Consider the following 13,066-nt stretch of genomic DNA (forward strand, 5'->3'; position numbering starts at 1 on the left):
AGAACAGAATTTTTCTGCGCGTTTCGTGCAAGAAATGCGACACTGGATGCCAATTTATCATAATCATTTTGTTTAATTAGCAGATAATTTGCCCAAATCGCCACCAGCGAAGCGCTGCTATGTACATTTCCATGTATTCTACCAAGCACCTACCCACACCAATGCCGCGACGGTGAGGCAGCCCATGATCACGCTGCCAGTAATCAAGTACTCGAACGAGTCGTAAACATGCCCGTTGGAGAAGACAAGCATATTTCTTACTTGCCAAATGAAGCCACAATGTCTGGACACTGCCACTACATCTTAGTTCCCGCGCTAAGATTTGAACGCACGGTCGGTGGAAATTATTGCGAAATCTTGGAGATTTGATGCCTACATCAACGTGTTGTCGGAGGTTGATTCCGACGTAAGAGAGAAACGAACGCCCTCATAGTTCGAAGACAGAAAGCAGACTAGTTTATTGCAAAAAAAAAATGTACTTCGATCAGTGCAGAAAAACCATCTGTGTTTCGGTAGCGAAAAGGTAGCGAAATGGTAGCGAAAAGGAAGGCGGTGAGATTAAAATACAATTTCCGACTCATTTGAGAGCCAACAGAAGAGCGGTAATAAGTGCGCTGGATTGCTGCCGAGCTGGGCCATTGGACCCGCCGTCGTTCGTCGCCGCAAGGCGAAAGCGGTCACTACAGAGTAGGGCGCAGGTAGACGATCACTACAAATGTTTACAGTGAAGTCACGGTGCACCTACAGCCAGACGTTTGATCAAGTTGTAGGTATTTGATGGTGTTTGCGCAACAGCTTGCCACTGAAACTGGTTCCTGAAGCGCGAGTGAACGACTGCAACTTTGATTAGGCAACGTCCTACTGCGAAACGTATCAAAATGCGTTCATATAAGTGATTTTTTCTGACTGTAAAACGAAGGCTCTCGTATACACGTAATTTTCCTTTGATTTGAAGCAATCCTTATGTGTCTCATAGTCTGAACGACAAAAATTGTACTTGTACAAAGTTCATTGTTTCGTTCATTCTCTTTCTGAACGACGTAGAGATAGTCCATGTAGCACCTTTTGTATCTATGTGGAAATGCCATCATAGAGAAATAGAACATTATGGCATGTTCTGTTCATCAGACACGAATCACCCACTCATTGGGTGCACTTCTTAGTGAAGTGAAGATGTAATGCACCTTGTGCGTTACACGCCAGGTCTGGCTTTAAGTACAAGCCAAACGCAGGTATAGGCCGACGGAGGCTTCTTTCGTAAAACCTAATGCGCTCGTCCATGCTAGGAGCTCCCGTGCTCAGCCGGCCACGAGGCCAGGTACCGGGGCCCGTGATGGTCTGCTACTACGATCCGGCATGGTCCAACGATACCGCACGCGGCGCCTGGGTCTACCATCTGTCGCAGCACTTTCACGCCGAGCAGTGCACTCACGCGGTCTTAGTGGCCGCTGAGTACGGTGACCGCGGCATCGTGCTTCCTAGACACGTCTCAGGTAGGCACGTATACTTACCGCAATTTCAGTGTTAGTGCGTAGCGCTTGTGGTCAACGCGGATTAATGTGAATGTTCCCGCGTTAAGAAAATACAATGTGGAGAAAGAAAATTGATGGTGTAGAAACGACGAACAACATGGAGAAAGCGCGCATGGGATAGCCTATGACATCGAAATTACTGCTAAAAATAAATAAAATTCCTGTACTTAGCCAAATTGCACCAAGAAATTGAAATATTTGAACAAAGAACGGGAATAAGCAGCCCAAGCTTGGCTGTATATATAGTCATGGATCCATGTCTTGAGCCGCACATAAAAAGGGCGCCAGCTCTGCCACTTGTTCCATTACAAACTAGGCTCCCCTGGGGGAGCCGAAACATAAATATCTATTTTAGAGCATCTTGGTAGGTTTCCGGACCTTTTCCTTTTAAAAAGTAAGCACATTTTTATTGCAATAACATCAATTAAAAATTAACTTGGCTGCTCTTAAAACTGTATTTATTTAAAAGTATGTTTTAACGGCGAACCATAGCCTTCGCTACCACTTATGAATGGTGCCAACATTCTTATGCTGGTATTCAATATATTTCGGAAATATATAACACATTACAAATTTTACGTAACTTCTAAAGAAACTGCAGCTGGGATGGCCACTTGCAATGATATGCTCTCGGTTACACATCAATGCATGTAGTCCATAAATAAAGTGGCAGATGGTTCCCTTACCTATACTCCTTTATCACTGCGCAGGCATGTAGCAGCTAGTGGCTGACTTGTGACTGACGTAGCGCACCTAAATTTCTACAAAAGCAAAAGTGTGCTGCCATTTCCCGTTTTCTTACAGATATCTTTAAGTCATGTATGGTAAATACACGCACATTCTTGGCTGCATATAGCTTGTGATCGTAAGATCACCGCATACACTAACAGACCTGCACTTTATAAATGATGAAATCTAAATTCCATTTTCCCTTTAAATACAGCAAGCACAAAAAAGCACCACTCATGCGTCTATGCCTTTACGTTTCGGGGATGGCTACATGCCCTGCATGATGTCCTTTTTTTCACGCAGAGTCCCTTGCGAATTTTCTAATTCTGCGACGGCCAAGTCTCCCCGTACTGGTATCCGTGATGGTACGAGACGTCACCGAAGCATTTTCAAATTGGCAGCAATTTGCCCAAGTTGTTGTCGACTGGGCAATAAAGAATGGTTTCGATGGTGTGGAACTCGATATGGCCGAAGGAACAGCTGCACGCGGATATGACGCTCTGGCCCAGGTAGGTGACTCACGTGATAAAGTTATCGGCTTTTACATATGACGCAGCCTGATTGTCCGGCCTCACAATAATATTGAATTGTTCATAAACTAAAAGAGCCAGTGTGTAGCAGTTCTTGACAATGGCACAGGAGTATTAAGGCGCCCGTTATACTGGTGGCCATTTTTCACTATTCATTTCTTTGTTAGGAGGCGAAGAGAGGTCACGAGCCTTCCAATAGTAGTCGTCATCGGGATTTATTTATGTATATATTTATTAAACCCACGCTACCGCACATCACGGGGCAGTGCCTGGAAAGGCCTATCACATGTTTCTAATCCATACACACATAGCACAACCGCTCCTGGTAAATAGGCAGTGGGAGGCATGGCTCACGGACGAGTGAAAGGAGATCCAAGTGGCTCTCCTGGACCAAGCCTTGCGGGCCGCTCGCGCGAGTACAGCCCGAGACCAAGGGCCCAACCACGCTCGACTAATTTTCATTTTTGAAATGAACAACGTTCCTTTTTCCCCCTCAATGTCCGTATATTCCGTTGTGAAGGACATTGAATTCGAGGTACCGTAAATAAAATATATATATATCTAATCGAAGAAAATCGAAGAATATCTTCAAAGAAAATCGAAGCTCAAGTTGCATCAATCCAGAAGAGGCTTGATGAGCTTGAAACAAAAACTAAATCGCTTGAGCTCCTAGAGCGCGCTGTTGATCACGTAGAGGACTTGGTCAAGTCGGTTGACGCCCATCTTGGCCATTTAGAATCCCGCCTGAACGAGCAAGAAGACCGCTCCCGGCGCAACAACATAATTCTTCGAGGCATTCCAGATTGTCAAGAATCGTGGGAACAATCCGAGTCCAAGATAAGGTCCATCTTAGCAGGTGCGCTTGACGTCCTGTCGGACAACGCGATCGAGCGCGCACATCGCTTAGGATCATATTCGCCAAACAAATGCCGCCCTATGATCGTCAAATTTTCTGATTTCAAATTAAAAGAAAAAGTTCTTTCAGCAAGAGCAATACTGAAAGAGAAAAATATAAGTGTTAGCGAAGACTTTTGTGCAGCCACACGTGAAGTGAGGCGCAAACTATTCCAGTTTGCTAAAGATCAACCTGGCGCACCCGCCTACCAAGTGCGTTACAAAAAGTTAATAATAAATAAGAAACAGTATGACTATGACCCGATAATTCAATGTGTCAAAGAAAACGAGTTGTCGCGAACGCGCAGAGCTGCACACAATACAGAGCATGCGCCTCGGCAGTCGACGTCCCCTGCTCGCTCTGTGAGACAGGAACGCGACAGGGTCAACAAACGCAACCTATCGAATACTTCAGTTCTTTTTACTAACATCCGAAGCATTATCAACAAACGCGTTGCACTGGAATCGGCCATCGACACGTGCGGGCCGGACATTATCGCGTTAACCGAAACATGGCTTCATCCACAAATCGGAGACCATGAATTATTCATGAACTCGCGCGATTTTTCTGTTTACCGCTGTGACCGCGATACACGCCAAGGAGGCGGTGTACTGCTGGCGATAAATAAAAGGCTCCCTTCAAATTGCATTAAAATTGCATCCAGTTTGGAGATTGTATGGGCAGTCGTTAAACTAGCACATCAAAAAATAATTTTGGGTGTCTTCTATCGCCCCCCGAATTTCACTGCAACATTTGTGAGCGATTTACACGATGCCATTCATAGTGTTTGCTCTTGTCACACCACAGTGCCAATTTTCTTGCTTGGTGATTTTAATATGCCAAATATTATGTGGTACAATGATCCCCCCACAGTGTATCCTAACTGCTCTATGGCGCAAGACTTCTTAGAATTGTGCAATACCTTTTCGCTGACCCAAATCGTTAAGGAACCGACAAGAATAACCACGTCTGTTTGCAATACACTTGACCTTGTTTTTACTACCCGACTCGACCTTATTTCCGACCTAACATATTCGCCAGGTATCAGCGATCATTGCCTACTTTCATTTAAAGTTTGCCTCGAGCGACCTAAACCGATTAAAAAGATCAAGTCATTAAGAAATTATAACAAGGCTGACTTTCTTTCAATTAATAATGAACTCGCAGTGTTCCTTGACGAATACTTGCGTGAATTTGAATGCCGTAATGTTCAGTCAAACTGGAGTATCTTTGTTAATAAAGTGATTGAATTAACAGATAGGCATATCCCTATTTACACGACCACCTCTAATCTAAAGAAACCATGGTATAATCATCAGCTAAAACGCTTGTCTAATAAAAAGAAGCGCCTGTTTAAATCGGCTAAACTAAGCCGTACCAATGCTCATTGGACAGCCTACAAAATGAGTGCCGATGAGTACGCGCAGGCCCTAAAAGACGCCAAAGATAACTTCTTAAAGGGACCCTGAAACGATTTTGGCGATTTTCTACAAACGTACTGAGTCGTTAGAGTAGGTTCTTCTGATCATTAATTGATGCATCTAAGTGCTCTGCGTAAAGCGTGTAATTTATTATAAGGTTTTAAAAATACACATCGCTGCCGTTCGCAGCGCACTGCTCGGCGGAATTTTAAGCCGCCCCTACCCATATGATGCAAATAACCCATATTACGTCACATGGGCGAGCTATCTGATTGGCTGACCAGGGCGCGTGGTCGATAATTTTTCCAACTTTATGGTGAACAAATGATGCTCGTAATAGTTGGAATGTTAGTTACTTTGTTTTTGTAAAATGAAAATAACTTAAAGAGAATACACAAGAATAGTTTTTTAGTACACTTCAGCACTTCCGGCACACAGCAAGTGTCGTCTGCTTGTGTTACAACGTACTCCATTTTGACGAGAGCTCCGCGGTCAGAGTCGGTCTCAGTCTTTTCGCGAGCACTATGATTCGACTTTGTTGCCTTGTGGACTGCAAACCTAGCGACCTGCAAGCCGCGATAGTATTAGGGCAAACGCAAGCGCAAGGGGACAGGGCCTGGCCGCTTGACTGTGCCGGGATGAGCCACGAGATGAGCAGAAGGGCAAATGTGAACGGTCTGCACGGTGCAGCCACCTGGTGGCACAGAGCTCAACCATACACAGTAGCAGCAACGAAGTGTATTCTTTGCTGCTGGTGTGTATTTTTCGCAGGAGTGTAATCATCAACACGTTGATTTATAAATGTTTAAAATGCTTTACACTTGGTTAGAGCAATATTAGCGCTTTGTTTGACTGGTTAAGCGCGGCGCCAGCAAGTGTCTGGACCGTGCAGACCGATCAGGCTGCTCACGTACGTCTACGCTAAAGTTCCTTCATCAGCTTGAGTTTATGCCTCCAGTCATTTGCCGAAATGACCAGCTTGCCTGTTTTCAGCGGAGTACCGGACACGTTCGGCGCTACGACAGAATGCTCGCAACGCACGCTGCTTCGATAGCTCTCGGTCGACGGCCAAGCGGCTAGCGGAGAGGTCTCGCGTGGGAGGGAGCGTGCTCCTAAACAACCGGAAGTGAGCGATGTGACGTCGCATCGTGACGCTGAACCAGTGAAGGCGGAGCTTAGTGCCGCTCGCTCGGCGAGCGAGTTGAGGAGGAAAAGCATAGCTAGGGAGGAGGGTAACTTCTAATCGCTTGCAGCTCCATTAATACGTGACGCTTCACTTAAATTATGGTGCGAATGTTGTACTTAAGCTGTACCCTACGCGCCTACAAAATTTGTCCGAACCGTTTCAGGGGCCCTTTAAGCAGCACATTACCTCGTATGCTTAAAACTAACCCTAAACAATTTTGGCACACGGTTAATTTTAAAGACAATAATATAATAGCGCTCAGTGACGTTAATGGTGACGCTATACCGGCCAACCAGTGTCCCGGAGTACTAAATGAAGTTTCCGCAAAACATTTCTCGTTACCTAGCAATTCCACTCCACCACACCTACGACCATATGACCATGATGTAATGTTCCCTGTCATTATCAGCTATGATGGTGTCGCGAGCATCATTAGGTCACTAAAACCATCCTCTGCGCCGGGTAGTGATCACATTAATTTGAAATTCCTTCAAAGCACAGTGTGTTACACATCTATAATCTTAACTATAATTTTCCAGCAATCATTGCACGATGGTTTTCTTCCATCCGAGTGGAAAGTCGGGAAGGTAATTCCAATTCATAAATCAGGCAATAAGCATTCCCCTCTAAACTACAGACCGATTTCGCTCACAAGTATACCTTGTAAGATACTAGAGCATATCTTGGCTTCTCATCTTGCTAGTTTTTTGGAGTCGAATTCATTTTTCGCACCATCACAGCATGGATTTCGCAAATCATACTCGTGTGAAACCCAACTAACACTTTTTGTACACAAACTAAACACCATTCTTGACAATAGGTCCTTGGCTGACTGCATTTTCCTTGACTGTGCTAAAGCCTTTGACAAAGTGTGTCACAAACTGCTCATCTATAAATTACGACTACTTAAGCTCGATCCCTGTATTTTAATCTGGATTGAAAGTTTTCTTGCTAACCGTTCTCAGTTTGTTTCAGCTAACGGCATGAATTCTGAAGAATGCACAGTCCATTCTGGTGTGCCGCAGGGCTCTGTCCTCGGTCCTCTTCTTTTCCTTATCTATATTAACGATTTACCATCCTGCGTTTCCTCATCAGTTCATTCGTTTGCAGATGATTGCGTAATTTTCCGAGAAATGACAAGTTCAAATGACACCGCTCTTCTTCAAGCTGACATTAACGCAGTCTTTGAGTGGTGTAATACATGGCTTATGGAACTAAACATTAAAAAATGCAAATTCATGCGAGTGTCTAGAAAGATTACTAGTTTACCTACTTATCACCTAAATAATTCACTACTCGACAGCATATCTTCATATAAGTACCTCGGAGTTCACATCAGTAGCAATCTAACCTGGGATACTCACATCTCTCATGTTGTCTTCAACGCTAATCGCATGCTCGGATATCTTCGTCGTAACTTTGCAAAATCGCCTTCGTCTCTCAAACAAATGCTATATAAAACACTCATTCGCCCTAAGTTAGAATATGCCGCTTCGGTTTGGGATCCGCATTATAATAATTTGGTACATACGCTTGAAATGGTGCAAAATAATTCCGTCCGTTTTATACTCCCTAATTACAGCCGTAGCGCGAGCATCACGGCAATGAAAGCTAACCTTAATCTACCTACGCTTGCTTCTCGACGTGCGATGCTTCGCTTAAGCCTCTTTCACAAACTGTATCATCATCCCTACCTGCGTAATTTACTAATACTTCCTCCCCATTACGTTTCGCACCGTTTGGATCATGCTCATAAAGTTGGCATTCCATTGTGTAAAACAGAATCATTCCTACATTCCTACATACCACGCCCATCAAATGATTGGAATTGCCTTCCCAAATTGGTAGTAACAATTTCAGATCATGAATAATTTGTGACTTCATTAACCAATGCCCTGTAACATGTTGTTTTTGTTTGCCTCTTTATAGCTATTATTGTATAATTAGGAAAACTGGACTGCTTCTTTGTATATTATGGTATTTTTTGTAACATGTATTTTGCCTCTTCATAACTACTATCGCAGAATTAGAAACATTGTGCTGCCTCTTGTAGTTAAATAATGTTTTTCTGTGTTTTGTACCACTCCCCTCTGTAATGTCTATTGACCCTGAGGGTATCATAAATAAATAAATAAATAAATAAATAAATAAATAAATAAATAAATATAGGTTGCTGTATGATTTTTTTTTTTGAAGTGAAGTGAAATGGTTGTGTTTATACCCCCAAAGAAACTCACGGCCTTTGAAACAAAGTGCACCGAAAGCTTGGAACATTAGAACTTTATATTCTGCGTCTTGGGAATGTAACCGCTACGGCCGGAAATAGAATCCACTAGCTTTTTCTCGGCAGCAGAATTTCATAGAAACCGTGGTGGGTGCGATTATTTCTTAGTGCACCACTTATTGAAAAAAAAATACGCCCTTTTTGCAGGCTTTATCAAGGCAGATGGCATTGGCGACGCAACTGTGGATCCTGAGCGCAAATGTCTACATGACTCCGAGCTTTTCAAAGCAAGTGGACTTGCAGGCGCTGCACAGGTGAGCCTTAGAAACGAAGTATGACTTCTTAATTATGGCCCGAAAATAGTTATAGTAAACGTACATTTTTTCAACGTCTGTGTTATGCCAGGAGAAAGGAATGGTAGTTGCCTGCGTTGCACCCCGTAATGAACGCCGTGTCGACTGCCCGTTGCTTTGACAATGACAAATCATGCTAGAAACCAGAAGGTACCGTGGATCACAGCAACTAGTCTATGTGGGAAAACGCACATGGAATAAAACATAAATCAGTGTCTTTAAGAGCGCAGCAGAAAAAAGCGCGCAAACCACTACAGGTGCTATGCCGTCTCTGATCACAGTCACGGAGCGCAATTCTTTATTCTACTCTCGCCAAATGGGTTGTTTGCCACATGGGGCGGCCAAGTGCTAGTATGGAGACAGCAGCATGAACATTGCGAGGTCATGCTCATAGCATGTACGGCGTATACGCTTAACGCGCCGTCCAATTCATTCCCCAAATGGTACAGAAATGGTATGAAAGCGTTCGTGGTGGAACGCGTCTTCACAACAAAATTTGAAAGAAATTGTTCCGACTGATAGAGCAAAACGGAGTCATCAGGACCAATCTTATCAAAATATTAGCATCTAAAAATACGTATATAATAGGATAATACGTCGGTGGTCCTTGTGGCACTCAGCTTGTTTGCAGAAAAACAAAAAACAAACTTATGTACAGGCTCTACCAGCGGTCATGTGGCGCAGTTTAAGAAGAAAAAATGGCTGTGGCTTAGGTAAGGTTAAGCCCAGGATGCGAAGCATACTAGCCTTTATTTTAGTTGTTGAACCACTGTTTAGCCTGGTGAACTGCTGTTGCTTGGCTATATTTGGTTCGGCTAGACGAAGAAACAACTCATGCATTACTGCTTCGCCTTCAAGAGTGGAACGCGACAGCGTTCCCGTCGACCCGCCAAGGGGTGTAAGACAATGGGCTACAGGGCAGCGACTACGCGCCCCGCATTGGACGCGATGAGCGTCGAGCAAAGCAGCGTTCGGCGCGGCAACGAAATGTGCGCCTGAGCAAGAGACGCACGCCTTAGAAACAGCTCGTTTCTAAGGCAACACCGCATTCACTAGAGGCGCTTTTGTACCGCTTTGAAGCATCGTACTCGTGGCTCAGTGGTAGCGTCTCCGTCCCACACTCCGGAGACCCTGGTTCGATTCCCACCCAGCCCGTCTTGCAAGAGTTGAGCCAAAGCCACTTCTCCTCTGTCATGACGTCACGGTGTCACGTGGTTTCAAGGCGACACCGCCGCGCCTGAGGAGCTGGGTTGAGCTCTCGTAATATGCTTCGCATAAAACGAGCCATTCTGCGTGAATGAGTGTAAGTAAGTGCATGTTATTTTGAGTCTTGTTGGTAAAGCACCAGTAACTTTACCAATTATTATCTACAAGTAATTTTCTAACTTCTTTATTGTTCTAATTGCGAAGATGGTCTATTAGCCGCCTGCACAGAATCAGAAGTGACGTCGAAATTGTATTTTTCCCGGAACGCACACAGCCAGTGTTTGCTTTTTCCTTGAACTAAAGGAACGCCCGGGAAATATGACAAATACCGTAACTGCGTACTCGTGCGTGTGGAATGGCAGCTCCATCAGACACTGTCTGCGGGAAAACAAACTCAATAACATGGTTCTGATCTGATTCGCACAATAGGATCCGTATTTTCTTTACCGCTTGGCGCACAATATCAGGGACAGTTTATATATCGTTACCTGATGCTTTTTATAAACCGCACTGATCAACCTCAACTCATGCTTTTTCTTCTGGCCAAGTTTTCTCTAAGATGTACTATTCTCAAATTTTGCTTCATTTTTCTACGCGAGAGAAGCGAGAAAGCTTCAAATATCTTCAAATTGGAAATATATCATTGAGAACAACGTGCGTCTTCTCAGTTTTCTCATGTATGATTATCAAAAATTCAAGGTTTGCGCGCTTTAGATCAATTTCACAGAGAATACGAACACGTTTGCGCCATCTGCTGACCCGCAAAGTGAACGAGTCGCTGCATGTGCGGCCCCTGAGATCGTTGTAGTGTCATCAGGAACGGCCATCTCGAAGGCTGAATAAAAGCACCTAGGAGCACCATGAAAACTGATTGAGCTTATTCATTCGAGATCCACTTCGTCTGCCGAACATGTATTTCTGTTCATACGTTGGAACGAGCTGCTAAAATCATGGCTTGCATGTAACAAAATCATGAAGGGGGCACACGCGGAATGCGGCGGCCGTTTCCTTTGTCGATCATTCGCTAGATGGCGAAGCCTCCTCGTTCTGCATCAAAAAGCCGTGTCAGTTGGTAATAGCGCTTGCTGGCTAAATGAGGAAGGGAGCTTTTCTATATGTTATTTAAAGTTTAAGATGGTCAAGCAAATATTCCCACAAACTTAGCAGAGTGAGCGTAGTTCGCAAAAACTAAACTGTGAGATGAAGCGCCACTCGTATAATTCTAATATTCTATCTGTCCTGTGCAGACCTAAGTTGGCAACTAGAGTAAACTATTTGCTGCGTCTTAGCTTAGTCGACGAATCATTAAAAGCAACGGCAAGTGCATCGTAAGATAAGCAGGATATACGGGCTCTTGTTATTGTTACGTTGTCAAAGAGTTCAGGGCCCGTATTCACAAAACGCTTTTACACTGGGATTGTTCGTAAAAGAATTTGTAGGAAATCCTGATTCTGGACATATTGTTAGCAAAGGTGGTCAACCAATGACAAAAAGTTCTTACGACCGAAAAGTTGTGTGAATTCGGCGTCAGATCGGTAAAAGACTCCCATACAGCACCAAGTGTGTCAATTAATATAAATAAATGCATACAACAAACAAAGAACACTAGTGTGTTCAGTGCTACAGGGCAAAGAGAATACATAAAGATGCCAAATCTTATGTTAACATATTGATAACTCCTCATAAAGGTTTGTAATAATGGGAATATTTTTGAAAATATCGTACGGGTGAAGTAGTGCTTATTGAGAGCGCCTTGTCACTGTGTCTCGTAATATATAGGTTGTGCTCTAGCAATCATGCATGCCCATGACTACACGTGATGAATATAAAATAGCATGCGCTCGTTATAGGACAAGAGCAGCTAGTATACCCCAACAGTTTACTGTGGATCACTTACCACTTGCGAACTCGTGTTGTATGAGTTTTCAGTGATGTTTCCACATTTCTCAAGAGCATGGCGCCTGAGCCTGAGCATCGGCAGTCGTTTCGGCAAAACCATCCCGAACCAAACCTAACCACTCTTCTGTCACTAAAGTTGCTCATACTTTGTCTTTCATTCTTTACAAAAGTATGGCTCGGAATTTTGAGAACCGCGACCCAGCAACAAATGTCATGAGTAGAAACACCGATGGCGCATGCCTTTTATGTTACATCTTCTCAGATATAAATATTAAAAGTGCAACCCAATAACAAGAGATTGACCCCGACCCACGCGAGAGGCTGCGTTTATACCAGAAACCTCGCCTTCGTGCAAAGCATTCGCCTCCAGTCTTTCTCGGTAAGCATTTAATTGACGAAGATACCCTAACGAAAGACAACAAGGCCATTCTGGGGCCCAATGAGACTTCGACAAGTACAACGATTCCTCCGCGACTCGCGGCTGCGGCGGAATGCTACGACCACGAAAGCCAAACCTGGGCCGTCCAGCAGGTCTCGGCGGCTCTTGAAAGACAAAGGCCGAGCGAAACCGACGGAACGTTGCCCCACAGGCGACCAACCGCGGGAGTAACACGCGCTGGAGTTGAGTAGAGACTACCCGCTGAGAAGACGTCAGGGCCCGCGTCACGGCGCCATTTAGTCATGGTGTCGTTCTGCAGGCGACTGCATGAAGTTGTCTCTCTCTCGGTAAGCATTTACATAAGCTGCCGTCGCCGGGAAGCGTGAAAAGCAGTCAGGGGTCTTTGAATGCTATCGCCTTCTACTCTTTAAGGCGAAACTTAAGCGTCTTCCAATTTTTTTCTAAAGGAAATGTATCGGACAGAGTGCCTTTTGCGAGCATACCCTAATGAGCTACCGCGCTTAGGTGTGATTCCCATAACAAGCGCAGCTCATACGGTTTGTATCCCTACGCTAGTTGGAACAATCAAGTAGACGGAATTCCCTCACATCAATCCTGGTACACTGCGTTAATACAGACGTTATTTGTGCAGGTAGCTGGGGCGCGATAGACATATATTACTCTCAAAAAGTTTTGTGCCCTTGGCGCAATA

The 13,066-nt window shown here is 44.3% G+C and overlaps 1 protein-coding gene across 4 annotated transcripts in view; it reads left to right on the forward strand.

Annotated features, from left to right (window-relative positions):
- The window catches only part of LOC135896623 (oviduct-specific glycoprotein-like), a 36,355-nt gene that overhangs the window by 12,360 nt on the left and 10,929 nt on the right, over nucleotides 1-13,066 (forward strand). For all 4 annotated transcript variants that reach the window (XM_065425101.1, XM_065425108.1, XM_070532272.1 and 1 more), the window contains exons 6-8: nucleotides 1,287-1,493; nucleotides 2,565-2,770; nucleotides 8,725-8,831. In XM_065425101.1, coding sequence (XP_065281173.1) covers nucleotides 1,287-1,493; nucleotides 2,565-2,770; nucleotides 8,725-8,831 — 520 coding nt within the window. The remainder of the gene's footprint in view (nucleotides 1-1,286; nucleotides 1,494-2,564; nucleotides 2,771-8,724; nucleotides 8,832-13,066) is intronic.

The sequence above is a fragment of the Dermacentor albipictus genome, chromosome 1 (genome assembly GCF_038994185.2).
Source record: "Dermacentor albipictus isolate Rhodes 1998 colony chromosome 1, USDA_Dalb.pri_finalv2, whole genome shotgun sequence".
NCBI classification, from domain to species: Eukaryota; Metazoa; Arthropoda; class Arachnida; order Ixodida; family Ixodidae; genus Dermacentor; species Dermacentor albipictus.